Source organism: Malus sylvestris, chromosome 1 (genome assembly GCF_916048215.2).
Source record: "Malus sylvestris chromosome 1, drMalSylv7.2, whole genome shotgun sequence".
In the NCBI taxonomy this organism is placed as follows: domain Eukaryota; kingdom Viridiplantae; phylum Streptophyta; class Magnoliopsida; order Rosales; family Rosaceae; genus Malus; species Malus sylvestris.
This window is the reverse complement of record NC_062260.1, coordinates 23,667,724-23,693,279: the sequence shown is the minus strand read 5'-3', so window position 1 is coordinate 23,693,279 and position 25,556 is coordinate 23,667,724. Positions and strand designations below refer to the sequence as shown.

General features: G+C 36.0%; 1 protein-coding gene across 1 annotated transcript; it reads left to right on the top strand.

The window, feature by feature from the left end:
• Positions 1 to 20,771: 20,771 nt before the first annotated feature.
• LOC126633775 (jasmonate-induced oxygenase 2-like) lies at positions 20,772 to 23,294 on the top strand. Its single transcript, XM_050304335.1, has 3 exons — positions 20,772 to 21,318; positions 21,842 to 22,172; positions 22,865 to 23,294. Exons 1-3 carry the CDS (start codon positions 20,822 to 20,824, stop codon positions 23,120 to 23,122), a joined length of 1,086 nt encoding a protein of 361 aa, XP_050160292.1. The 5' UTR covers positions 20,772 to 20,821; the 3' UTR covers positions 23,123 to 23,294.
• Positions 23,295 to 25,556: the final 2,262 nt, after the last annotated feature.

Genomic DNA, 25,556 nt, shown 5'->3' with positions numbered 1-25,556 from the left:
ATCATAAACTAATACATGTCGATGAATGATATAACCCACCAAAAGATCACACACAAAATAAATGCAAAATACTTAAACTCGAGTAATTTAAAATATCTTTTGATAAGCACGAAACTAGCAAAGCCTATCAGTTTCTCCACGTTTTTGTTCTGGGTCCTTAAATAATTGACATGTTCGTTAATGTACAGAACAGAACAGCAACTTGGCCATCTCAATTTGTTACTGTCAGGCGTAGAAAGCAAGTTGTTTAGTCTCTGTCGTAAAGTTGTAGGGCGACACAATACTTCGACCAAAATCCTTTTCACACTATGAAAGGGACCAAACAAGAAAAAAAAACTCGTATCAGAAAAAGGAAAAAGTATTGATACAAATAAGGGTTATTATACAAAATGGTGGATGAAATTTGCATTATCAATAAAAATAATATCTAAGATTAAAAATCAATAAAAATGGTGCTTGAGATTGTCCACTATCTATGATTTTGGTCATTCCGTTAAAAACTCTTTGGGCAATTTTCAAAGTTTCGTAACTCAATTGATTCTTAACCAAATGCGACTCATAATATATCAAAATGAAGATAAGAAATTGTAGAACAAGATTATACCTATTTGGAAGCCCAATGATTGCCGGAGATGGCCGGAAAATAACCTGAAAGGTGACTGGTCAACGGGAAAACTGGAAAATTCGTCAGAAACTGGGTAAACTTTAAACGTTCATAACTTCTTCAATACTCAATAAAATCGAGTGATTAAAAAACAAAAATCATACTTCTTGATAGACGAAGAGAATGGTATCTTTCTTTACTGATAACTCACAGTAGTTTGGCCTGAAAACTGCTCGAAAATTGCTAACTCGAAAATGGTTAGCCACTTTCAAGCCGTTGTTCGACCAAACCACGGCGAGTTAGCCTTCGAAAAAGGTACCATTCTCTTCGTCTCGTCAAGAAGTATTATTTTTGTTTTTGAATCACTCGATTTGGTTGAGTATTGAAGAAGTTATGAACGTTTAAAGTTTACTTAGTTTTCGGCGAGTTTTCTAGTTTTCCCTCGGATCGGTCACCTTTTAGGCTATTTTCTGGCCATCTTCGGCAACCATTAGGCTTCCAAATAGGTATAATCTTATTCACACTTTCCTATCTTCATTTTGATATATAATGGTTCGAATTTGGTTGAGAAACGAACAATTGAGTTACAAAGCTTTGAAAATTGCTCAAAATCGTTTTTAACGGAAGGACCAAAATCATGAATGGTGGATAATTTCTATTAACGGAATGACCAAAATAACGGAAGGACCATTTCTATTAATTTTCAATCTCAGGGACCATTTCTATTAATTTTCAATCTCAGGGACAATTTCTATTTATCATGCAAATCTCAAGGAACATTTTGTATAATAACCCTACAAATAATCACCTATGGCTTTTGTTTTGTATTTTTTTTAATATAAATAAATAAATAAATACCTAAGGATTTTATTATTTTTAAAAATAAAAATGAAGCACGAGGAGAAGAACCAAGTGTACAATTATCAATCGAAGGTAGGGCGTAACTGACCAAAGTAGTGACGCAGTGACGGATTCCAAATAATTTCTTTCAAACTTTATCAAATAATCGACATTACTGCCATTTAATAATACAATCTAGTAGTATTCCTCTTTACTTGTAAAATGAAATGTTTTAGGTTTGATTTTCGTCAAAAACGAATTGAACCACATTATTGCTAATCCAATATGAGACCGCCTACCCTCTTAAGCTTTTAGTGTAAAAAATATTGTTTGTTAAAAAAAAAATCAACATTACTACTAACTAAAACTAATAATTAGCCCTTTATTTCTTAATGCACATGAATTAATTAATTAGTGATGTGATTGATTCACTTAAATTTGGGCTTAAAGATGGCATAAAGGGAACTTTGGCGATGATGATCAGCCACCTTTTTTAATTTTCACACACACACACTAACTGACAGGATATGTCAACTTCAATTTATTATAAACAGGTTCCAATCTAATTAAATATAAATGAGTGGAGAGGGAAAGAGATGAAGATACATTGAATTATTATCCAACGATGAAAGTCAAACATATGCATAATACTAGTCCCCATTAGAGAATGCACATATTCCACCTTCTAAGTTTAAAAGTATCATGTTGACTCGAAATTTTGCTTAATACAAAAGGGGTCTGGGAAATTACCGTTTGACAGCCGATCCTGGTACTGAAATTCGTGTCTGCTTATCCTGTTTTCCAGCAGACGTCGTGCCAACATAATACTAACGACAAAGAGTCCCGAAAATGGTCATAATAACCATCTAAATAAAGTTGATGTTCTACCATAAAACTAGTTGACAATATGAGAAGTAGCTTAATCTCTTATAAGTTCTTGAATGATTTGATCAATTTACCGATGTGATACTTTGTCCTCACATTCTCACATCCTTACCACATCTACGTTGTGCATGCATGGCGCCAATTGCACGAAGTTAACAAACCTCACGCTAGGTTGATGTCGATTGTCATGCAGTGGCGAAGCTAGGAATTGTCGAGAGGAAGGGCAAAATTTAAAAGGTTTAAGGCCCCAATAAAATGTGGACATCTGTTCAAGTTCTAAGTGCAGGGTTGGCAAGAAGATTATGTGAACTACCCAGAATATTCTTAGGAGGATTTGCCCTAACTGAAATCTTCGAAAGAGGATTTGGACTACCCGAAATATTCTAAGGAGAATTTGAATTACGATATTACTTAAAGGAGGATTTAAGCACCATTTTTTGTTGTATCGTACTATTACATAACTATATAATGAGGAAAGTCCCAAAAGATGTTAATTAGTGCTAGTAGAGCAGCGGACATGGCCTAATGCTTAGGCAAGGACTAGGAGAACTAGGCTAATTTAAATAAATTTAATTTGTATAAATAAGTGTTAATTTATTATAGCATATGATATCTAGAAATATTGATTTTAAAACACATAATATATAAAAATATTGACAATTTTATTTGTTACTTTGTCAAATTTGATATAAGAGATAAAAATTCAAAACATTACGTGTTCTTAATACTTTATAAAATATTTTTGAGACTCGTATAGATTTATAATGAATTTAAAGATAAACAACGTTGTCAATTTAAAAACTATCAGGGGGAAAATTAATTAGACAATAACTCAAAAACAAATATAAAAAAACACATGTATATAGCAAGCTAGGTAGTGCAAATTGATTGGACAATAGTTAAAAAAAAAAAAACAAATTGGGCCAATTTTCCAAGGGCACGTGTGATGATGGGAGGGAGAGTCTCCCTTCTTCCTCCCGTCTTCGTGGGAATATGAACTCTATTCCAGAAGCTACAAATCGCAGATTTCCCTTCCTCCTTTCTTTGGCTTTGGTATTTGAAAAAGAAAAAGAGCCCGCGCACAGCCTTCGCTATGCAGAGAGACAATACCATCGCTCATGGGCTTGATTTCTGATGAGGATAGGGGCGGCCGCCCCTTCTTGCGCTTCTGTAGCTTTCCCATGTTGCCATGCACATGCATATACGTGGCGCCATTTGTTTTTCCATGGCCTCCTTCTAACTTCTACTTCTACTTGCACGTACTCCTAGCTAGCTAGTTCATGCATTGCGTACGTTCACATACAGATACAGTAGTTCTCCTAACAACAAGCATTAAAGCTTAAAATAACTGTTAAGTGTTTTAAGATAATTAATTTCCATTTTCCTCTAATTTCTTTTATTTATCACAAATAGCGATACTATTCCAAACCAAACTTAAAAAGGTGAGAGAGTTTGAATATGAGGTGCGGTGCGACGAACATCATATATGTCCATATAGCAATCTAGCCACCACTTGAAATCTTACATTGTTAGATTTAAGAGAGTTTTAATGAAATATTCTTGGTACTTTTCACTTTTAATGTTAAAGATATTTTTAGCCTAAAAAGTCGCTCATGGTACTATTTATTTATATATTTATTTTGTCATTTTGGTTAAAAGCTAAAATTTTCAAATCATTTTCGTTAATTTTCTTTAAATTTAAGCCTCATGCATGATTCGCTATATATTTCAAATAATCAATACATGACAAATCAAGAAAAACTCGTTTAGTTTTACTTTTACATATCTGCAATAAAGTATACAAAAATAAAGGTAAATATATATAATCACACACATACCGAAGTTAAAACTTCCTTGTTATCAAAAGATCAAAACCTTATCGAAAATCTTTTAGAGATTCTAATCAAATAAAAATAGTAAAAAAATGGAGTAATTAGGTTTTCATTCTTATTTTTACTACTCTATTGATTAAAACCTTATTACTTTTCAATTTTTGATCAAGGTCATTTGTATTAATAATATCATTAATTATTTCAATAATAAAATATTTTTTATTTCTAAATATATTCATTTAATATTAAAAATGTTACAATTAGTATATTTATATTTATGGCTAAATTTTTTATCATATATTTTTATTTTTAGTTTGTACCCATTTTTAATTTGCAACCCTTTTTTAATTTGTACCAATTTTCCTTTCAGTTTTAATTTGTACCCATATATTAATTTCTTTTTGTGCCTATATTTTTTAAAGTTTTATTTGTATTGTACCCATATTTTTTTATTTATTTGTACCCATTTTTATTTTTGCTAAATGTACCCATTTTGAAGAATGTACCCATGTTTTGATACAATAATTTTTTGGTTATTTTTTATGAATGTACCCATGTTTACACACACACACACACACAATAGTATATTTATATTTTAATATTTTTAATCCCACAAATTATGGTTTTTTATTTAAAATCTCATTACTATAAACAACTATAAATTTTAATTTTTAATTTAAAAAATATAGTAACGTACATAGAAATAAATTATCAATTAATTTCAGGGAATTGGATCAAAAATTGAAAACCAACAAGGTTTCAGTCAAAGACTATTCATAACTAGGGACCGCATCCAAAGTCTCCCGTAAAAAAATCTTACGGATTAATGGGCTGAAAACCTTTCAATGTTACTTTTCTGCTGGTAAGCCTGTCACATGTCTGTCTTGCAGGCCTCCACAAGAAACACATGACAGACTGATAGTATGTATAACTAGGGGTGGATTTTTTTGCCAAATTGCCGTGCCAACCGAATTACCAACCGTGCCATACCGATTTTGTGCCAAATTTTTTGTGCCAATCGGTAATGGTACGGTATTGTACCGTACCAAAATTTCTTGGTACGGTATTGGTAATGGATATCATTACCACGGTATTACCTTACCGTACCGAAAATATAATATAATATATAATTTATAAATTATATAATATATAATTATATAACACATATTTATAATATTCTAATAATTTGATATGATGAAAGAGGCTCAATCTTGGTTCAAGATTCCAAATAGGAAGAAGATTGTGGCCAATGTGTGGGATTTATATGTGTTGGAGAAGTCTAAGTTATTTGAAGCAATGCATAATCAAAAGGTAAGTATCACAACCAATACTTGGACATCGGTACAAAACATTAACCACATGGTAGTTACCACTCACTTCATGGATAGTGAATGAAAGTTGCACAAACGGATCATAAACTTCATAAAGATCACGGGTCATAAGGGAGAAGACATTGGGAAAGTTCTAGAAGTGTGTTTGAACCAATGGAGGATAAAGAAGATCTTTAGCATGGGGGAAACTTCTATTTGTTTTGGTTCGTAACTTCTATTTGGATTGTATGCTTAATTTTCATCATGAATCTTGATGCATCATTTGAATTATTGTGTGTGTGAATTGTAAATGATGAATAATAGATGAATTTAGGCTACAATGTATGAAATAAAGGTACACTAAAAAAGTTTTGCCCTTGAATTGGGTTAAAAAAGCAAAAACAAATTTTGTCCCAAAACAAAGTGGCAATTACCATTGCCATACAATGCCAACCGAACATTTGGCAATACCGAACTTCGGTATACCGAAAGTTTGGTATGGTAATGGTAATAGATTTTACCAAACCGAAAGTTTGGTACGGTAATTGGTACGAGGGTTTTGGTACGGTAACCGTACCGAACCCACCCCTATGTATAACACATCTCGACTCCAAAAAAGTATTATATAACACATACGTTATCTTTCTTTTTATTTTATTTCATTAGACCATCTCCAATCCTGGGCTAAAAGTCAAATTACTCCCCAAATTACCCCCCCAAACACTCTCCAACCAATGCTAAAATTTTAGGCTAAATGCCAAATGCTATTTCTGGGCCAAATACCCCAGCTTTTCCCCCGGGCTAAATGCGAAATGTTTATCGGAATTTAAATTTTTTTAGATTAAAATGTTCATAAAATTAATTTACAATAATCTACATATTTAATTTTTTTTTAAAAATTGATTTAAGAAAAAAAATTTAGGCTAATTTCATTCTTTAATAATTCCGGGCTAAAATTTTAGGGTATAAGGGTTGGAGCATAAAATATGTTTCTGGGCTAAAAGCTAAATTTTCCGGGCTAAAAAATTTGGCTTTTAGCCCAAGGGTTGGAGATGGTCTTAATAAAAAAGGGTGGAAGGAAGATTTTTCGAATATAATGGTCCTCACCCTTACGAAAGAGTGAAAGTAACTTCGCACATGACGACTATAGAATAGCTAATCTCCAGTAATTCTTCTCCGCTAGCTAGGTTTAGAGGAAAAAGAGGTTCACATAATAATTTCAGCTCGCTCCTTAATTAGAAAACTGTGTAAGCATAAGAGTACCATGTATACACGTACATGTGACACATGACCTTCACACATGTTAGTTGCTAAAGGTAAATATATATAATCACACACACACATACCGAATTTAAAACTTTCTTGTTATCAAAAGATTTCAAAACCTTATCGAAAATCTTTTAGAGATTCTAATCAAATAAAAAGAGTAAAAAAGTCTTACAGATTAATGGGCTGAAAACCTTTCAATATTACTTTTCTGCTGGTAAGCCTGATGTATGTCTGTCTTGCAGGCCTCCACAAGAAACACATGACAGACTGATAGTATTTGTAACACATTTCGACTCAAAAAAGTATTATATAACACATACGTTATCTTTCTTTTTATTTTTGGAAATAGTTATTAACACTTTAAAATTTTTATTTTACACTTCTTATAAATGTATTTTTTTTTCTAATATAAAAATTTTTTAGAATGCCAATAATACTTTTCTTATTTTATTTTATTAATAAAATAGGGTGCTGGGGGATGGAAGGGTGATTTTCCAAATATAATGGTCCTCACCCTTATGAAAGAGAGAAAGTAACTTCGCACACGACGATTACAGAATAGCTAATCTCCAGTAATTCTTCTCCGCTAGCTAGGTTTAGAGGAAAAAAGAGGTTCACATGATAATTCCAGCTCGCTCCTTAATTAGAAAACCGTGTGAGCATAAGAGTACCATGTATCCACGTACATGTGACACATGACCTTTACACATGTTAGTTGCTAATTAATTTGACAAAAAATGGGATCCTCGCTGGATCATTTTCCTAGGGATCTTGCAATCTTGTCCATTCATCGTACATCTTACGGTTAGTTTTTGTTAGGTGCTATTTATATTTGAATTTTAAATGATTTCTGACCGTACGATGTACGATAAACAGACAAGATTACAGAATCCCTAAGATTCCCGGATCCTTTTCCCAAAAAATGTATGGCCCTCGTATGGCCTTAGGCACTTTCCCGTATAGTTAATTATAAAATTAAAAATTTATTTCTCAGTCATGTCTGAATTTTTTAAATAATAATTATAAGAAAAATCATTACTCGTATAAATATTTATTTGCTATTAGATCTTTTCTTTTTAATTATGTTTTCATATCTGCAATATGTTAGCTGTTCATTTGATAAGTTGCTTCATAAAAATAAAAAATAAAAAAAATAAAAAATGATTGTTGGTTGCGCTCGTTCGCTTGTGGCGTTTCATGAAGTCAATTTCTCGAACTATCTTATTACATGCCGAAGCAGCCGAACGAAGAATTTTTAATATCTCAACTTTAAAAATCTGCATAAGGGAGATGATATTGAATCATAAAAAATGGTTATTACATTTAATTAATAGAGATATAAGCTTATAACTCATATGTTTGTATCATACTTAGAGCCTCCGTATTATATCTCGTATAAATACTCGGATGACTTAAATGTAATTATGTAATAAAGGAATGGGCAAATATGTAACAAGTGATGAACCCTTATTCTATATAAGAGACTCCTCACCTTCACAATGAGGGAAGACTCTCATATTCAGAGCAAGCCTCCTCATATCCCCTAAGCTCTAAGCTCTCTCAAAGCTCTCACTCTCATATTCAGAGCTCTCTTCCTCAAAAATACAATATCAGTGTGGACGTAGCCCAAACCTTGGGGTGAACCACGATACCTCTTGTGTTATTTACTTTCTTGCAGATTCACAGTCGAATTTACGTTGTTCCAAGATCCCTCTGGTTTTGTGCATCAACATTTGGCGCCGTCTGTGGGAATCGACACAAAAAATTATGTCGGTTCTCTTTCATTTTTTCACATCCACTGTGAATCTGCAAAATTTGCAAAAAACCCAACAACCCAAAGCTTTCCCAGAAAAAATCACAGAAACCAAGAACACCATCTCTTTCTCTTTCTCTCTGTAGAAAGCTTTCATCTTTCTCTCTCTACATTTCTGGAAACACTATAGACTACACCAAGAAGTTTGGGTCTTTACAGATATTAGAGGAGGGGAGGACACTTCGGGAGTCGGGACTTCATGCAATCTTCCGATGTCGTATCTCTCAATCTCTCTTCCCTCTTGTTTATTCTTTGAGAATGATCTGTCTTAGATCTGAAACTTTGATTCAACGGTCTGATCCAGTTTCAAAATTTCCCAGCATTTTTCCATTCACTCCAGTTTCTCAACGTCTCCGACAATGCATTGGCCGGAAGAATCCCAGAAATTCTCACTTTTCTCAAAACCCACCAAGCTCGCACAAATCTCCTGCTCATTCACTCATCTCTCTCTTTCTTGGTTTGCAGTTGTTGAAGCTCGGAGACGCAACAATGGCGACGAGGTTGATACGGAGGGTCATAGCTTCTATGGCGTCGTCGAGATCGACGGCGGCGGTGTCGTTTCGTTACGTCTGCGTCCGGGCTATGGCGTCGGAGGCCCAGGCTCAGCAGGTGGACCTCAAGGCCCGAGACAAAATGGAGCTCCAAGATCCATAAGCATCCAAACTGACGTCGGATTAAGAATCACAAAGCAGTTGTTTCTCACTCAAGGGGGCCAAAGAGATGACCATGGTGTACTCACCGCTGTCAATCCACGTCGTGCTGAGTCTAATAGCAGCCGGTACAAAGGGTCCCACTCCCATGGAGAAAAAGTTACTTTATTTCCTCAAGTCCAAGCCCATCCACACGTACCTCAATTCTGACCGTGAAGAAATGCATGGTAGTTGGGTTTAGTTACGACGGGATGGTGGTGTTTAAGCTAGTCGAACTCTACCCGGACCTGGTGAGGACCATGGTAGTGTCCAGTTCGATCCTGGGCATGACTCGCTCGTACCGTGACGCTATCATGCAGAGGCTCGGGTTCTCGTCGTCGTCAGACCTTCTGTCGCCAAGCTTGGTGAAAATGTTCAAGGCCTTGCTATCTGTTGCTACTCACAAGAAGCAGTACCATCACGACCACATTGTCTCCGCCGAGTTCAGCATCATCTGTAGCAGCGACTGCAGCAGCCACGGAGCCTCGCCGATCAACAACAGGGCTCACGAGTGTTACGAAAACCCGACACCAAACCTGACTCAGCGCAATGTCAGCAGCTATTCATCGCAGTAGACTTGCGGGACCCACAAGCTGGTCAAAAGTAATGGCTTCGATTGCAGTTGGCCATCGGTTCTCCACCCTCATATTTCTCAGCCGTCGAGAACGTCTCGGATATCATTGTACATGCAGGAAAAGGAAGGCACGGTTACAACCATGTGGGAAATCCAGACATGTGGATGAAGGTACAGACAAGTGGGAAATCCATTGACTCATTGCTCGAGAAGGTGTTTTGTATGAACATTCTATCTTTCGACTACTTCAATGAGCTTTACCGGTTAAAGACGTACCATGAAGTCATTGATGAAATTTACAACCAAGTAGACCATGTCGAGCCGTGGATGACCAGGAATTGCCGTGGCCCGTTAACTGCCTTTTATCTGCTGCACAAGTTCTTCACCATGAAGCTCATTGTTAAGTAAATGCACGGTCTTTTAAAGCATGAGGATTCGCCCTACATAAGAGCATCTCGGCACCCACCTCGCAGTCGTCGTCGACCCCAACGCCACCGTTTCTGCACTAAAATAACTCCCGTGAACTCCCCCGCCTCACTGCCGACCTCTGGGACACCGCATGCACGGGGGTACCCTCTTCTTGTTCCTGGCCTGTCATCTTCCTCCGCACCATCAGCTGCAGCGCCAAAAGCAACAGAAAAGAATGTCTCCAAAGTCTCTTTTCCTTTACAGAAAAAAATGTCTCCAAAGCACCAGAAAAGCTCTCTCTTTTCTTTCACAGATTCCCAAAGTCTCTTTTCCTTTACATAAAAGAAAAAATGGGAGTGGGAATGGATGGGCACGACCAGGCTGTCAAAGAAAAGTAAGTGGGTTTGCAAGCAAAAGATACCTTACAAAACAACATGGGTGGACAGAGAAGGAGTGGGGAGATCAAGAAAAGCAGAAAGCAAAAGCCAAAAGCAAAAGAAAATAAAAAGAAGCAGACATAATTGCGGTAGTGATGTCATGCAAAAAAAGGAATTATGGGCGTGACCCATTGAGTAGAAGATCAGATTTATTTTTGAATGATGTAATTTATTTTCTTTATCTTTCGAATACATTTGTATAAACCCCATCAGAGGGTAATAATAATAATAATAATAAATAAAAATAAAACACGGCAAGCCCAAAATAATGGGCTAGAGTGTTATGGGCGAAGGCCCATATGCCCAAAAGAGGCAGGCTCTCTATTATCACCAACCAGGTGATCAAAAGTACGTCCAATACTACAAAAAATTATTTAGCAGCCTGCCACTATTATCACCAACCAGGTGATCAAAAGTACGCTCAGTACTTCAAATTATATATGAGCATTACTCATGTTAATCATACATAAACATTCATGAGCATTACTCATGTCAATCAACATTGTTGATGCACAAAACCGGAGGTCTTGGAACAACGTAAATCCGACCTTGAATCTGCAAGTAATGTAAATAACACAAGATGATCGTGGTTCACCCCAAGGTTTGGACTACGTCCACACTGATTGTATTTCTCTTAGAGTATTTGTGAGGGAGAGAGTGTGAGAGCTTTGCTCTAGATAGGAGAGACTTAGGGTTTATGAGGGTGATGATGCCCTTTTATAGAATAAGGACTCATTCCCTAATTACATATTTGCCCATTCCTTTATTATATAATTACATTTAAGTCCTCTGAGTATTTATACGAGGTCTAAATACGAGGCCCTAAATATGGTATAAACTGTAGTCCCCCAAGTCTTCAGTCAAGAGAGTCTTTTGGCTGGAAACTTGAAATTCAGTCCATGTGTGGGCCGAAGTAACTAGATGCTGTCTTGAACTGATGCTCGATATGAGGCAGTGCTCAATCTGAAATGACGCTAAACTAGAAGTAGCACATGCTGCGAAGCTACTCGGCTCGTGGCTTATGTTGCCTTGCTTGGCTCGGCTTGCAGCGTTTGAAGGTGAGGGAGTCATTTTTATAGAATAAGGGCTCGCTCCTCAATACATGAATGATGAGCTAGAATTGATGCTCTCTAATGATGGTGAGGGAGTCTTTTTTATAGAATAAGGGCTCGTTCCTTAATACATAAATGATGGGCTAGAGTTGATGCTCGCGACGAGGCGGTTGCTCAGTAGGCGGTGATGCTCTCTAATGGTGGTGATGGAGTCCCTTTTATAAAATAAGGGCTCGCTCCACAATACATAAGTGATAGGTTAGGAGTGATGCTCGCGGCGAGGCGGTTACTCAGCTGACGGCGTTGCTCTCTAATGGTGGTGAGGGAGTCCCTTTTATAAAATAAGGGATCACTTCTCAGTACATGAATAATGGGTGCTCTCTAATGAAAGTGAGGGAGTCCATTTTATAAAATAAGGGCTCGCTCCTCAATACATAAGTAATGGGCTAAGTCCCCCAAGTATTTTTCATAAGGCCCAGTTGAGGCCTAATATATGGTACATAATGTAGTCCCCCAAGTCTTCGGTCAATAGAGTCTGTTGTCTAGAGACTTCAAATTGAATCCATGTATGGGCCGAAGTGGTGGTTGTTCGGATGCGGTATTTGTATACCTTGCACTGAAGCTTTGTAGGTGAAGCTTTGAAGCTAGAGCTCTGTAAATGAAACTTTGAAGCTTTGTCATGAGTGATGCTCATGAATGTTAACATGAGTGATGCTCATGAATGTTGACATAAATGATGGTCATGAATGTTTATGTATGATTGTCGTGAGTGATGCTCATGAATGTTTATATATGAATGACATGAGTAATGCTCATGTATAATTTGGAATACTGGGCGTACTTTTGATCACCTGGTTGGTGGCATGAAGGAGAGTACGGGTTGTACATTTCATCACTTGGTTGGTGGCATGAATGGCTAGTTACCAAATGATATTAGAGTACGAGTTGTACATTTTATCACCTGGTTGGTGGTAATAGCGTCAAGTTGCCGAATAATTGTGAAGTACTGGGCGTACTTTTGATCACCTAGTTAGTGGTAATAGAGGGTCTGGGTCTTTTGGGCATATGGGCATTCGCCCATGACATTGTAGCTCATTATTTTGGGCTTTTTTTTACTACCCTCTGATGGGGTTTATACATATTACCCTCTGATGGGGTTTATACAGATGTCTCCGAAAGATACGGAAAATAAATTACATCAGTCAAAAAACAAGAAAAGTAAATCGCATCATTATGGTGGGTGTTTATTCCTCACTTTTGCTTTCTCTTTTTTGCTTTCTTTAACATAATGGTGTCATCTATGAAGAGTGGGAACGTGCACTTATTCATGATTAGAGTCTTTATCTTTTCCAGAAGTTGATGTCTTTCTGAGTGGCTCCAGCTATCACGTTCGAGAGCATCTTCTAGTTAGGGTTTTGATACTGAGGTACCTATCCTTTACCCATGTGCTTTTGTGGTGGAATTTGAGGTACCCATCATTTACCCATGTGCTTTGTTCATTCGTTGACCTATAAAAAATGCCGCAAGCAATGCCAAGCTGCGACTTCGACACCAACTCCTCATCCTTCAGTTCGCCTTTAACCGATCTGTAAATGGTATCGAGCATCTTGAAAGCCTGGTCTTCGCTAAGAGGCTTGATCCGTGTGGGGCCCGTGCAAAACCCTGGTCTAAGCTTCCAGCACCGTCTGATTAGGCTTCAGAATATCAGAGCATTGATACGAAGACGAGATCGTATGGCGGTGGATGGTATATGCGGGAAGGTTGAGGAGTGTTTAGAGGTTCGACATCCTCATTCTCCAACTAGCAACGTCAAAGTTTCTGATGCTGACAGGGCGTACTGCAGTACCTCTTATGCTCGACGGCAGATAGTTCTCTGTGACAATGGTCACCACCGAAGGTTGCTTGGTTGCTAGCACCAACCGTGGCTGCAAAACTATCAACTTGCTCGACGGAGCCATCAGTGTGTTGCTGAAAGTGTTGGAAATGTGCCCTAAAGCCAATCATGTGATGATACTTTACGGACATTTCACATGTTAAACTAATCTAGTTTTACATATAAAGGGCATACATTATTGTTTGAGCTGTCTCATATAAATGTTATATGCTTAAACGATAAAGTCCAAGGAATATGTGATTGGGAGAATGTAATCTAATGAAGTTAGATTCATGAGACCATTCTTTCGTAGACACATCCTAAACGTTCCTGATCATAGGATTGTCAATTGGGCGTTGACAGTCCGTTAAGATCAGTACGTACTATGTCTTCTCTCAGGGAGAGTGATTAGTCTCGAGTCATTGGTGTGTGTGACATCAAGACAAGTACGTAGGTGCTCAATAGAGAATGAGTTCACTGAACGTGATCAACGAAGAGTTCTTATATTCCATGTCACATGAGAACTCATGGTTGGGATAATGCAAAGTAGTCCTTTGACCTGAGGCATCACAGTTGTCTTGTGGTTAAGTCCTTGATCTTTGATTATGTCAAAGTCACCCCCTCGGGGTGTCCACGGCATCGTTGGGGTTAAGCCACTTAGCTATGGAGACAAGTGAATGCGCAACAAGGGATCTCTAACCTTCAAATAGTTGAGGGAGAATACTCTATGATATGATTTGGAATCTCTGGCCAGAGTATGAATGAGATTAGGGAATGCGTTCCAAATCACATTCAAGGAAATCATATAAGCACATGAATCACATTGGATAGTAGACATGAATAAATAAACTATCATACCAAACAATGTGGTCAAGAGTATTAGATTAGAGAAGGACCGTATTGCATTTGTAATCCCAAACTGAATAGGTTCTCTATCCTCTTCTGATTAGCTTGGGTAACCATGATATGCTGCTAGGTGTCACTCATGGTTTGTGGAAGCCCTAAACGTGTGTAATCACTAAAGGGAGAATTGAAAATAGTTTCAATTCACAATCGATGTAAAATGGTTTTAATCGCCCACTACCTCGCTAAAAGGAACCTAATGGATCGCACACCATAAAAGGTGGAGATTGAAGATTAAACGGAAATGAGTAAGAATGATTAAATGGTTTAATCATTTATTTATGGCAAGGATTAATTAATATGTTAATTAATCAAACGAATAAGTTCGTTAAAGACTTCGGGATAGTTTTGGACCTTAAGGCCCAATGGGCTTCGAACGTCAAGCCCATTAACTTAAGTTGTATGACAATTTAATGAATGAAGATTCATTAAAGCCCAAAAGCCCAAAATCCCCTAAATGGCCGGCCATAGTGTGATGAATTAGGGTTTTGGTTATTTAGGTCACTTAAAGAAGTGACTATATAAATGACTTTATAACTAAATATTCATTAAGTGTTAAAAGGGTTTATTTTTGGGGAAAATTGGTGAGAATTGTCTCTCCATTTTCTCTCTAAAAAGGCCAACACCTTGGAGGGTACATCTAGCAATCCTACTACTCCAAGGTCACTCATTTCTTCTACAATCTAACCTTGGTGAAGAGACTTAGAGGTTCTCAATTTTGGGAACTTGGAGAATCTATTCTTCCATCCAAATCCATGGATCTAAGAAACAAGGAATGAAGGCCCTATCTCTTTGGGTGATTAGCCTTTGCTTATGCAAAGAGGAATCTACAAAGGTATTTTTCAACTCACTTTGTTTTTGAGTTGATTATTGGTTCACCAATCTACTAGGCTTTGAATTTCATGGTCATGTTTTGTTTTTGAGTACATACAAGCATGATTCCGCCTTTAATTATTAATTGCATGCTATATGATGTTGCTCAAATGAACATGTTTTTTCAAAATAAATCCTTCAGAAAGATAGGATGACCAGAGTGCCTACTGCTCCGTCGGCGCCGTTGTTGGGCGGTGGTGGTGTCGAAATGTTGATGATGGGTGGGTGCACCTGGGACTTAACCAGGGATGTCACCTGTCTTTCCCGAGTACAAGACTCGAATCCGAGTTTTCCTTCTTCTGTTTCTACGTCTATTTCCCTCTGTCCTTTTTTTGCTTTCTGGATTTTGTAGAGAGAGAGACGGTGGGGGTTTGGAAATGATGGATGCGAACGTGATGTTGCAATTGACAGCAAAAATCTTGGTCTCGCTGCCGACGTAGCAGAGCCGGTTGTCATGCAGACGAGGGAGAATCCTTTAGCCGTAGCTGCACATGAACTTGGCCTTGTAATTTTGGGTCTGAGGATTGAGATCCCGCATGCGGCCGACGTTAGTAGCAGTAGAAGGATGTGGATGGTTCTGCGAGAGCCACACGTATTGCTGCTACTCGTATAAGTACATGGATGATGCACCGACTCGAAGATCTACTGCTCAACCGCTTCGATAAGGTGACCCAGATCCGGATCCACGAATTCATCGTCATTGAAGAGCTTCCCAGAGCTACTGTAGAGGCGAATTAAGCAGAGAGGATAGCCATTTGGAGAGTTTGGTTCGATAATTGGGCAAAGTGGGCGGGGGCAATTGGACCATGAAGCCCATTAGGGGGGTGTCTAGGTTGTGCTCCTGGTTTGTGGATTTCATGGTCCTTCTCATCCATTCTTTTCGACTCTGTTGTCAGTTAACGAAAGATTGAGAAGGATTCTAAGACGAGAGAGAGAGCATATGAAGGAATGTGTTGGTTTGTGTCTAGGCTGCTTAGAGAATTTGGTCACAGGGGTTTTGCAGATTCACGGTGGAGGTGAAAAATTGAGAGAGAACCGATATAGCTTTTCATGTCGTTTCCCACAGACGATGCCAAATGTTGATGCACAAAACCAGAGGTCTTGGAACAACGTAAATTTGACCGTGAATCTGCAGGTAGTGTAAATAACACAAGATGTATCATGGTTCACCCCAAGGTTTGGGCTACGTCCACACTGATTGTATTTCTCTGAGAGTATTTGTGATGGAGAGAGTGTGAGAGCTTTGCTCTAGATATGAGAGACTTAGGGTTTGTGAGGGTAAGGAAGCCCTTTTATAGAATAAGGGCTCCTCCCCTAATTACATATTTGCCCATTCCTTTATTACATAATTACATTTAAGTCCTCCGAGTATTTATACGATGTCTAAATACGATGCCCTAAATATGGTATAAGCACACTTTAAAACAGAAGGGGCATGCAAGATGATCAACTAGGGCATTGAGCAACCCCAGCTTCTTTAAAAAAAAAGTTTTCTACTTGTATTTATCTGATTTTATTTTAGAAGTGTGTTTGATTTTTGTGTCTTTAAGCCTGAAAAGATAAACTAGATGATCAACGGAAGAAGTTGGAAATGTAGGGCCTCATACCGAAAAGAGAAACTATCTTCATAAATAAATCACAATATTGACAAGTGGCATTGAAGTAATAATAATAAGCGTGGACAAAACCAAGATGGTACCAACGTGTTGATTTGTCCTTATGGTACGAATAAATATAATGCTAAAAATTTGATAGAAGTTTGGACTGATATTATATAATAACAATTTATAAAAAAAATTGAAATTTGGGAATTGTTTATGTTTTTTTATTTTCATAAAATTCTCTTTGTGCATGTGTGTGTGAACTATGAACATACGTAAGAGGTGTGTATGACCAACAATCGTCTGTAAAATATGTTGGAAGTTTGAAGATATACATCTGATGCGTAACATAATAAAATGATTGATCATCCAAAAGGGAAACTTTAAGAAGAAAATGGATAATATATCGTATAATTAATTTTTAGATTATTTGGCAGTTGAATTATCTCTATCAATCCAAATTGAATAAATGAAAAATCTTGCCCTATTTTTCTGTTTTTAGTAAGATGAACAGTTTTTAATTTGAACAATCTGACTTTCCTAATGATTGATGAACACTTGATACTGTGACAGGCATATGGACATATTCTCTGATCATTTGAAGCAGTTAACTGTCGGCTAGATTCATTAATAAATTAAATCATCCTGATTATTAGGCTTAACATGCTCCATCCCATGGTTTTCAACATCCAAATCTATGTGCTAGCTTAACCTCCTTGAACACTAAAAGAATAGTGATTATTAGGGGTGGTGGATTTGAGGCCGATATAAAGTTTTCACCCTATTAATTTCCATTAGGGGCGAAAATAAAGGGCAAGGAGTTAAACTAAGAGCTAATTTATCATGAATTGTAAGTTTTATTGGAGAAAATGATATCAATTTTACAGTAATAGGCATGAAAAAAAGTCCAAAGGTACTTATGTTCAAAATATTAAAGCAAATTCTATACGCTACAACAAAATAAATGAAAGAGTAAGGTCAATCATAACTCAAATTCTTCATCGACAATTAAATTTGTAATGTTTTTATGATTCAAGTAAAAAAATATATATAAAGTATGCATGATGCTAATTAGCTATAGTTCTAATATCATGTCAGCATCATCGATTTCATAGTCCTTATTGAGACAATACAAGACATGGCGCGGCTGGAAAAGAAAGCAAGAAAAGACAAGTGGCTGTGTAAATCAAGTCGCTCACGGCGCCGAAATGGCCGGGACCAATTCCTTGTAATATTACCCCACGAGTTATGAGTGCTCGAAAGGCCAAACATAACTGATGCATGCATAACTCCTTCCAAGCTTTTACGCGGAGCTGTTTCTTCTATGTCGGCATGTCAAGTTCAGGAAACACAGACCTCATAACCATTAACATAAATGTTGAGGCGATCACAATAAATCACATCACGTCATCGCAAATTTGAATTTAGCTAAATTAGTTTGAACTTAGAGCCACTGTACTCTTTCTTAAGTTTAACTTCCTCATGTGATTAAAATAAAAATTAGCTAGTGTAGAATTTCTTTTCTTTTTTTTTTTTATAAAAAAAGTCACATCATATGAATGAATCACACATTCTATTATGATCATCGTTCTATAGGAAGTGAAGTGACAAAAATATCCTTCCACATGAGAGGCCCATGACATACTTTAATGGAAAAATGGATGGAAAATAATATATGTATTAGATTCTAATAATTAAGAGAATTTATGTATAAAAATTAAAAATTGAAAATTCAAGTAGTGTTGGCGCACCTGCTTATAAGTTCAGATGATACTTGTCCAAATTCCCTCTTATTAAAAGAACCTAGCCTGTGTCGACCTCTTCTTGATGTTCCAACAAAAAAGGTAAAAAAAACCTCTTCTAGATGTTCATGCTTTACAAATTTATCTGATAAAGAAAAGAAAATTAAATAACAAGAGAAAATAAGCAAATAAAAATATTTTAATAATAATAATAATAATAAATCTCTCAATTTTTTCCCCACTTTCTTTTTGCCAGAAAGGGATGATCTCTGGATCATTTTCTCATAATCCACCAAGCATAGGGATCCCGGCTATTAAAATTTGATCAAACAGCTACAAACAGATGCCTACTTTAAAAGTTATAACTTTAGCGTTGGATCAAATTTTAATAATCTAGATCTCTGAATTTTGTGGATTATGAGAAAGGGATATGGAGATGATCCCCTTCCTTTTTGCCTACAATAACTACCACTATTCTTAGTCTCTTTTCATCTGGCCGCCATAACTGTCATACTTTTCTAGTATGTATATAGTTTACTATACTAGCCTCTTGCCACACGCATACGCGTGTGGCAATTGACATTTTTATATATCTTTTATTTAAATAATTAATTTACATATTTTTTTAAAAATTATTTAAAAAAAAAAAAAGAAATGAATTAAAAATGTGAAACCACCCACTAATGTCGGAGGTTTTGTTTTTTTTTCTATAATTTTAAATATTAAATTCATTCAAAATAAAAATATGGTTAAATACTTTAGCTTCTTTTGGTTCAATTGTAATTTATGAAATTCTTAAAGGACAATTTATGGTATTTTGAATGTTTCACCATTTTAGGGTGCTCACTTTATATATATAGATAGATAATCTGAAATCTTGTTCCTTCATTAGTCAAAGCCTTAGACAAACTAGAAATATTTTTTTTAATACAAAGAATAGTTTACCCCAATATTTATTTAAGGATAATGCTAGGATGACTATAAATTTAAACCAAATTTACAAACTAAATTATGTGTTATCAATAGGAAATAAACACGTTAATCAACACTTAAATAATAATTCAATCATCAACAATCGCATCATTTGGTTTGCAAATTTGGTTTCCCTAGCATTATCCTTTATTTAAATTGCAAGTGACCCTTTATCATGGAAAGAAGTTGAGTTTTTGTATGACAGCTTGAGTTCGAACCCCGTCAATGACTAATCTAACAAATCTACCATTTGGCATATAAAAAAAAGTTTATTTAAATTATAGAAAGAGAATTTCAAATTTGAGTACATAACAAAAAACATATTAACTAACTTAGAAGCTCGTGCCACTTAGTACTACTGTCTAGTGGTATTCCTTTTCGCTTGTAAGTGAGAGGTCTTAGGTTTGATTATAGCCAAAAAACATATTAACTAACTTAGAAGCTCACGCCACTTAGTACTACGGTCTAGTGATATTCTTTTTCGTTTGTAAGTGAGAGGTCTTATGTTCGATTATAGCCAAAAGTAAATTCGAACCATATTATTACTAGCTCATTGTGAGGCTAATCTCACTCCCTCCCTCTTAATATAGATAATATCGTTTGTAAAAAAAAAATTTAAAAAAAATTTAAAAAAAAAGTTAAGCTCTGCATCTAAAGTACCCTTGTATCTGATTGAAACTTGTTAAAAAGTTTGTATATATATTTCACGGGATAATGCTAGGGAAACTAAATTTGGAGACTAAGTTTTGAAAGCTAAATGACATGAAAGTTGATGATTAGTTTATTACTTAAAGATTGATAAACGTGTTTATTCCTAGTAGTAACACATGATTTAGTTTACAAATTGAGTCTCCAAATTTAATCTTCCTAACATTATTCATATTTCACGTCTTTCTTTCACGTCCATTTCTTTCCCCACCACTATAGTTACATCCCCACGTTTAACTACTGTTCCTCCGCACTGTCATCCACACCCCATGATCCTCTCTCTATCTCGCCCCTCAAAACAGAGAAAAAAATTGTTGTTCTTTTTAAAGTTGGTTGTCATGATGTCATCCCGCTCTACATATACACAATTGTTATCTATATGTACATACAAACTACAAAGCATCGAAAACTTGAACTCCAAACTATTAAAAACACCATGAGTTGCCCACAGGATTGGCCAGAGCCAATAGTCCGAGTACAATCCTTATCCAACAGCCCCGTAGTCCCAGATCGATACATCAAACCCCCACCTGATAGACCCACCTATATCCCATCATCCGATATTTCTGATCATGCCAACATCCCAGTTATTGACTTACAAGGCTTATCCGGCGAAGACGATCGCCTGCGTGCCGCCACGCTTAGCCAAATCTCCGAGGCCTGCCGTGAGTGGGGATTCTTCCAAGTGGTGAACCACGGCGTTAGCCCGGGACTGATGGACAAAACCCAACAGGTTTGGCGGGAATTCTTCCACTTGCCGATGGAGTTGAAACAGGCGTATGCCAACTCACCAAAGACTTATGAAGGGTATGGGAGCAGGCTTGGAATTGAGAGAGGCGCCATTCTTGACTGGAGCGATTACTATTTCCTTCACTATCTTCCGTCGTGCTTAAAGGACTACAACAAGTGGCCTGCCCTCCCTGATTATGGAAGGTAGGTTTCTAATTATTCATACTTAAGTAATTAGTGTGTGGTTCTCTTTTCCGTTACGTATGGATAGATGGATGGATGGATGGATGGAAATATTCGTATTTGAATAGTACAACTTGTTATAGTAAAAATATCACTATATTAAGAACTCGTTGATATGTTTTGTCTTCCCGATTTCCTGTATGTTCTTCATAATCATAAATCATCCCTACTAATTATTTGTATTGCATGCTTGGGAAAACAAAAAAACAGCATACGTATAGTAAGTGATATGTGCATGCTCAGGAAATAAAATTAGTCTACAGTACAAGTGAGTTGTACTTAAATTTTTAATAGTTAGTTTCACGTTAAACTTGTCTGTTGGATTTGCAACAATATTTACGATTTCTCTTTTAAGTCGAAATGTCAAAATTTGAATTCCTTGAGATGAATTTGTATATTTTTTTTCCTTATTGTGGAAATTTAAGTTGTGTATCTTTTTTTTTTTTTTCACGATAATTGAGTTGTGTATTTGCATGGTTAATAGGGAAGTAATAGATGAGTATGGAAAGGAGGTAGTGAAGCTTGGTGGGAGGATATTGAAGGCTTTGTCACTAAACCTTGGATTAGGAGAAGACTTTCTTCAAAATGCATTTGGTGGCCAAGACATTGGGGCATGTCTAAGAACTAACTTCTATCCAAAGTGCCCCCAGCCTGACCTGACCCTTGGCCTGTCGTCGCACTCGGACCCCGGCGGAATGACCATTTTGCTCGCCGACCAACAAGTCCCAGGTCTACAAGTCCGGAAAGATGACGCTTGGATCACTGTGAAACCAGCTCCACACGCTTTTATTGTCAATATTGGGGATCAAATTCAGGTGATTTTTCTACTACTTTTTTTTGTTGGTTTTATTCGTTTATTATATTTATTTTTTCCTCTAGATTAAGCTCATATAAAAAAAATATTGAAAATTTTTTACACTAATATTATGGTTTAGCTATATTTTCATCTTTCGATTCTCTTGGTAACAAATTCGATATCTTATTATCAGCTGACTCATTATATGATTCCGCATACATCATCCATTCCAATATTGTTATATTAAGTATTAAATAAATATAAAAAAAAGTATGGTTTACCAATATGCATGAACCACAAGCACATGGAGGGGTCAACTTGTGATGGGCTGCTCCTCCTCTTCCTTACCAAGTCATACAATTTGGGTCAAAACGTGCCTCTTTTAATAAATCCATGTGATGGAGTCATATTTCCATGCCCGCTCAAAACAGCAAGGTGCTTGAACAAGTTGTGTGCCAAGTGATGATTGTTCGGAACTTAAACGACATGTGTTCGGAACTTAAACGACATGCATTCTCAATATATTTTGCTTTTCAAAAAATGAATTGAAGAAAAATGAATTGCTATGTTTATACATGCAATTGTGATAGAATATTGTTTAAAAAGATACTATCGACAAATAATCACTCATTCTGTTTCTATCAATATTCTAATTTTTATAAATTGAACTATTTCTCATATGGTATTGTCCAAATCTTTGTTTTGAATTAGGTCTTAAGTAATGCAACGTACAAGAGTGTAGAGCACAGGGTCATCGTAAACCCAGCTAAAGAGAGACTCTCGTTGGCCTTCTTCTACAATCCGAAGAGCGACATACCCATTCAACCGGTGAAGGAGCTTGTAACGCCGGACAAGCCTGCACAATATTCTCCTATGACGTTCAATGAATACAGGCTTTACATAAGATTGAATGGCCCTCGAGGAAAATCTCAAGTCGAATCTTTAAAGTCTCCACGAAATACATCGTGACATTAATTAATTTTCTTCACCACAAAAATTACATGAATGTATGTAACGATATCTTTGTATTGCTTCCTTTGAGCTAATTGTACATCTTGTAATCATGAAAGGATGAGAATATGGTCAAAGTATAGTGAAAAAAATTGATTAATTAAAGAAAATGATTGGAGCTAGCCAGAAATCATTGTATTAATATTGCTGAATGTTTATGGGTCTACAAGGATTCAAATTGCATCAATGACAATTGACAAGGATAATTTGTCTTACTTTGGGGCAACAATAAAATACTTCGACACACATGATATATTTATATTCATGAGTCATGTGTGCTATCTGTTGGTGGGGAGATTCATAGTTTTTTCTTGTTTCTGTTGAGAATGTCCCATATTAATATGAGGAAAGACTTGTATGAGCTTATAAGTAAGTTGAGTTAATCCTCATATTGCTAATTGGTTTTATGGTAAAGTAGGTTGTCTCACGTGTAAAACTCAATGGCCACACAAGCGCTCCATGTCACCCTGTTTGTGTTGTCCACATGTTTGCCTTGAAAATTCGTCATACGTGAGGAGGTGTATTGAGAATGTCCCACATTGAGGGAATGAGAGACCTTGCATAAGTTTATAAATAAGTCGAGTTACTCCTCATATTACTAAATGATTTTATGGTGGAACCTCAACTTTCTTTGGTTTCTTTAATTACTTGATAAAAGAGAGAGACAAAAAAATTATGAGAAATGCTAAGGAGACTCGCTCAAAAGTGGGACTCTCTATGGAGTCTATGTCACCTCATATTTTTACCACAATATTTTATAATGTTAGTACGAAAATTAACGTTAAACTGCAAAGCTATAAAAATAAAACATTAATATTTGGAAAGGCATCATAATATGTATTAGAAACTACCTAATTTCAATTGATCATGCGCGTAATATAGTGCCATCAGCCATCGATTGTCTTTGACTAATTGATTAAATGTACGATTTTTGACTAGCTCCTCCATCTTGTACATTAATCGTCATTACAAAGGAGGAAAATACATTATTTAGCATGCAAAAAGAATTATAGTTGTCATTTGAACTAACAAAAGCAGTAGTTTAGATCAAATATCAGGTTTTGTATCCGATTTTTAATGACCCAGCTCTTGTCTTACTGAACTTTATATCGCACTAAACAAAAATATCATAATTATAGAAAATACGTGTTCATTGTTTAATTAATTCTTATATTTGTAGAATAATACTTTTATCCCCGCATATCTCGCATCTTGCAAATAACATATCTTTACCATATATATTTTAATAATTCGAGCCGTTTCATTTCTTTCTTATCTTCATTTGAAGATCAACTTTACATAAAAACCATTCGAACGAACAAAGATCGTTTATGCATCAAATGTATCAAACAAATTGACAGAGTGAATATAAATAATATATTTATGATGAATCGTTCTTTTATTTAACACTTGAATGATTAACCAGCCTCCAATTCGATTTTTTTTTAGGAATGATCTTCATTTGAAGAGTAATATATTAAATGATATGGATTATGAAATTTTGTACGATTTTTTTTTTTGTCAAAGGCAAACATAAACTTTATTAATAGAAGAATATGTTATATGAGATAAACATATAAACAAGTTGTAATTAGGCCAAAAAGATCATGAAGCCCAAACAAGATTCATCAGACTTAGTCTGTTGACACAAGTCTACACCGCCACAGCCACAGTACAGCTTGCTATTCCATTGCTTGGGTTGGCAAAATTTTTACGAAAAATTACTGGATGAAGTGGAGAGATTTTTTAATGTGATCGGTACATGGGATGGTACACCACATGTCACTAAACAGATGATGGGATATGTGTGCTAAAAAGTTAATAACTTAAAACATAAAATTTCTCATCATTCCTATTAAAGCACATAATGTACCACTTATATTCCCGTCGCAACTAAAAATTGTTATCCATATACCATTAATAAAGGCTTAAAGCCGTGCTCTAGTAGAGCTTCAATTTTCTATGCCTCAATTCTGTACAAAGTCAAGTGTCTTTAATTTGTCGATTGATTGCAATAACATTTAACTAATAACAATTCATCACGTGTTCTTTATTAATTAAGTAGCTTTTTATAAGATAAAGTAAGATTATTGACTCATATGTCTAATAAGTTTGTCGTTCGTAATGTACATATCCAAATTTATCTTCTATTTCATTTTAAATTGTTGATTTGTTGGACAAATGTTGTGGTCGACATCTCGGCAGTTTTGTTGGGTTGAAATCTGGAACACTATGTTTACCATCAGAGTTGTATATTTTAATCATGGTGATGTCTGATGTGATTATACATGGTGGTCCTTACGAACCCGGATCCTAATAATCTGAATCTAAGGATTCATCGATCCGGATCGTTGAAATTTAATCAAACGGTTACAATTATTATAACTTTTAG

Coding starts and splice junctions, on each gene's coding strand:
- LOC126633775 (XM_050304335.1), top strand. CDS start 20,822: ATGAGTTGCCCACAGGATTGGCCAGAGCCAATAGTCCGAGTACAATCC. Junction 21,319..21,841: donor GCCCTCCCTGATTATGGAAG/GTAGGTTTCTAA, acceptor CATGGTTAATAG/GGAAGTAATAGATGAGTATG. Junction 22,173..22,864: donor ATATTGGGGATCAAATTCAG/GTGATTTTTCTA, acceptor GTTTTGAATTAG/GTCTTAAGTAATGCAACGTA.